Consider the following 3,690-nt stretch of genomic DNA (forward strand, 5'->3'; position numbering starts at 1 on the left):
TATTTAAAACAGGCCCAAATACTACTAAACCACTACCAATGAGACCAATTTCATATTTACATAGAGAACCCAGAATAATATAGGAAGAAGAGGAGGTAACACATATGATTTACAAAGAGAATCTACAATATGTGGTCATTGGAAAGTTTTCGTATGGGATGCCGGAGATTAGAGAACTAAGATCGATAATCCCTAAACAATGTGAATTGAAGGGGGAATGCAACATTGGACTCTTGGGTAATCGACATGTGCTAATGAGAGCGGTGAACATGGAGGATTATGTAAATTTATTATCAAAGCCAGCATTACCTAACTCATCGCCAATGCTCATTCCCAATGAGAACCCTAAAGTGGGACCCAATGTTCGACCCAGAGGAAGAAACAACAACAGCTATTGCTTGGATATCCTTTCCATCCCTTCCCCCGAATTTCTTTGTGAAAGAGGCGATTTTCTCTTTGGTTGTTACAGTATGGAAGCCTTTGCAAGTTGATATGGCAACAAAAAATCAAACAAGACCTAGTTGTGCAAGGGTAAAGTTTGATGTTGATTTATTAGGAGAATTTCCAAAAAGGATAAACATTGGAGTTAGGAAGCGCTTAGGGGATGTGGTGGAAAAATGGGTTCGGATAAAATACGACTATGTCCCAAAATATTGTGCTAATTGTAGACTGCAAGGACATAATGAGCAAGAATGTTATGCTTTACACCCTGAATTGTTTCCTAAGAAGAAGGAAGAAACAGAGAAGGAGCTGGGAGAGATACAAAATGGTAGAGCTAACAGAATAGTACCCAAGAGGCAAAAACAAAACTGGGGGAACATGTGGAAATTGAAGGACTTTCAGGTTAAAAAAAAATAAGAAATATCAAAGTAAGGGTAGACAACAAGTGTGGAATCTGAAACAACCACAATCACATAGGGGAGTTGAGGAGAAGATGGAGACATAAAACAAATTTGAAGCTTTAAAAAAGTCGGAAGACATGGAGGCAGCGGAGACAGAATTAAAGGAGATTCCATCAACAAGGAAGTGGGTAGAAAATGTTTTCAAAAAATCAAATAGGGAGGAAGGACAAGGAGATACGTTAGAACAAGTAAAAGAGAGTATGAAGGAGACAAATCAAGAACAAAAAGAAAGGACATCAGGAGAAATGGGGAAGAGTTCAGCATTAATAGTATGGCAGCCAAGTTATAAAATGAAATATGCCCAAAAGAAAGTTTTACCACATCCAATAAGCATAATTGAGCCAAGTTCACAAGAGAAGAATTTTGAAGAATGAATGAATTGACCCCGGATCAAAAGAGGAGGTGTCAGGAAGAAGAAGAAGATGAAGACTTGGAAATGAATATTTTTAAGTGTTGGAAAAGCAGGGGATCTGTCTCCAAGACAAATTGCTGAACTGAAATGTGGATTCAAAAAAGGAAGAACAGGACAATCGATTGTACCACTTCAGGTCAGAACAAGGAGGAGTATGGAGAGGGAGGATACAATTTCTCAATGATAGGACAAATTCTATTCTGGAATATCAGATCTGTTAACTCTCAACAATCTTTTGAGAGAGTAATAGAAGACATCATTTTCAATCTATAGCCCTGCTGGAACCTTTTCAAGATCCAGGAGAAATAGAGCATTACAAAAGAAGACTTGGCTTTGATAGAGCGACAGTGAACTCATCTGCTAAGATGTGGGTTTTTTGGAAAGAGCATTGGAATGGGCAGGCGATTGTAGATAGCTATCAACAAATTACAGTGAAATTTTGCTATCACAGCAAGTTCTTTAGTATTACTTATGTGTACGCACGATGTAATGCTATGGAACGATTGGAGTTGTGGGAGGACATAGAGAGTGTGGCAGTATCTAGTACAGAGTCGTGGTTGGTGGGAGGGGATTTTAACGTTATTTTAAATGCAGAAGAGAAACTGGGAGGGCTCCCTTTCACATTTACCGAGGCCTCCGACTTTGCACATTGCATTAACAATTGTGCACTTACTGATTTGCAATCAATAGGGAGTCAATACACATGGTGGAATGGAAGAATAGAGGAGGACTGTATATTTAACAAGCTTGATAGGATTCTGGTAAATCAAGAATTTTTGGAATTAATGCCTAGCAACAAGGTTCAACATCTGATAAGGCAAGGCTCTGACCATGCTCCGTTATTAGTCGAATGTAATTTAGCGGATATGAATGTCATCAAGCCATTCAAATTTCTTAATTTTTGGACTAAACATCCTGAATATCTGGAAGTTGTGAAAGAGGCCTGGCAGATCGATTTTGTGGGAGATCCTTTCTCGGAATACCATGCTAAGATGAAGAGAGTGAAGAAGGCTCTAACTGAATGGAGTAAAAAAATGTATGGGAACATTTTTGAAAAAATGGCAACGTTAGAAGACTTGGTCAGGGTTAAAGAAATACAATTGGAGATCAGTCCTACGAAAGGAAATCGATGTGAGCTAAGTAAGACAGAAGCTAAACTTAGAAAATATTTAAACATTGAGGAAGAATATTGGAGACAAAAGGCGGGAATGAAATGATTTAAGGATGGAGATAGAAATACGAAGTTGTTTCATGCTTTTGTCAAGGGGAGAAGGAAAAAGTTGCATATTGGAGAAATACACACAGATCAGGGGGAATTGGTTACTACAGAGGAACAAATTGGTGCATAGCGAAGGAATTTTATGAGAGTCAGTTCAAAGAAACAGATGTGATGACACATCCTGAGATGCTAGACAATATCCCATGTCTAATTACACAAGAGCAAAATGATAAGATCAGTAAAGTTCCAACCAGTGAGAAGGTGAAAATAGTAGTCAATGAACTAAATGGTGATAGCACTAGTGGACCGGATGGTTTCTCTGGAACTTTTTTTCAGAAGAGTTGGGAGATTATAGGAGACGATATAACTAAGATGGTTCAAGCCTTCTTTTGTGGACAAAGACTGCCAAGATTCATTACACATACGAATCTAGTCCTAATCCCTAAGAAGGAGAGTGTTAAAGCTTTTGCGGATTTAAGGCCAATTAGCCTTAGTACTTTTGCCAATAAAATCATATCGAGAATGCTTCATGAAAGAATGGTGAAGGTCCTTCCGAGGCTGATTTCTGCGAACCAAACAAGCTTCATAAAAGGAAGAAGTATTACAGAGAATGTGTTGCTTGCACAAGAGATTATTAGAGATATTGGGATCAGGAATAAGTGGCAGAATGTGGTGGTAAAACTGGATATGGCAAAGGCATATGATAGAGTCATGGTTATTTCTCGCAAAGGTTTTGAGGAAATTTGGCTTTTCGGAGATTCTTATTGATATGGTGTGGAGACTAGTATCAAACAATTGGTATTCAGTATTAGTGAATGGCCAAGCTTATGGGTTCTTTCAATCATCAAGGGGACTTAAACAGGGTGATCCACTATCACCAACACTATTCATTATTGCGGCAGAAGTGTTGGCCAGAGGGCTGAATAAATTACATGAAAACGCTGAATATAGGGTATTTGGTATGCCAAAGTGGAGTCCAAATATCAATCACTTGTCATATGCCGACGATACTATTTTGTTTTGTTCAGGAGAGAAGAAATTGGTCAAGAAGATGATGGGTGTATTGGCCAAATATGAACATATTTCTGGACAAATGATAAACAAGAGCAAGTGTTTTTTCTATCTACACGAAAAAACACCTGTGGTGCTAGGACATA

The 3,690-nt window shown here is 38.3% G+C and overlaps 1 protein-coding gene across 1 annotated transcript; it reads left to right on the top strand.

The window, feature by feature from the left end:
- Window positions 1–979: 979 nt before the first annotated feature.
- On the top strand, window positions 980–3,301 carry LOC125856033 (uncharacterized). Its single transcript, XM_049535634.1, has 4 exons — window positions 980–1,247; window positions 1,368–1,450; window positions 1,557–2,445; window positions 2,580–3,301. The coding sequence occupies exons 1-4, from the start codon at window positions 980–982 to the stop codon at window positions 3,299–3,301; spliced, it is 1,962 nt and encodes a 653-aa protein (XP_049391591.1).
- The last annotated feature ends 389 nt before the right edge of the window (window positions 3,302–3,690 follow it).

This window comes from Solanum stenotomum, chromosome 2, assembly GCF_019186545.1.
Source record: "Solanum stenotomum isolate F172 chromosome 2, ASM1918654v1, whole genome shotgun sequence".
Lineage (NCBI taxonomy): Eukaryota > Viridiplantae > Streptophyta > Magnoliopsida > Solanales > Solanaceae > Solanum > Solanum stenotomum.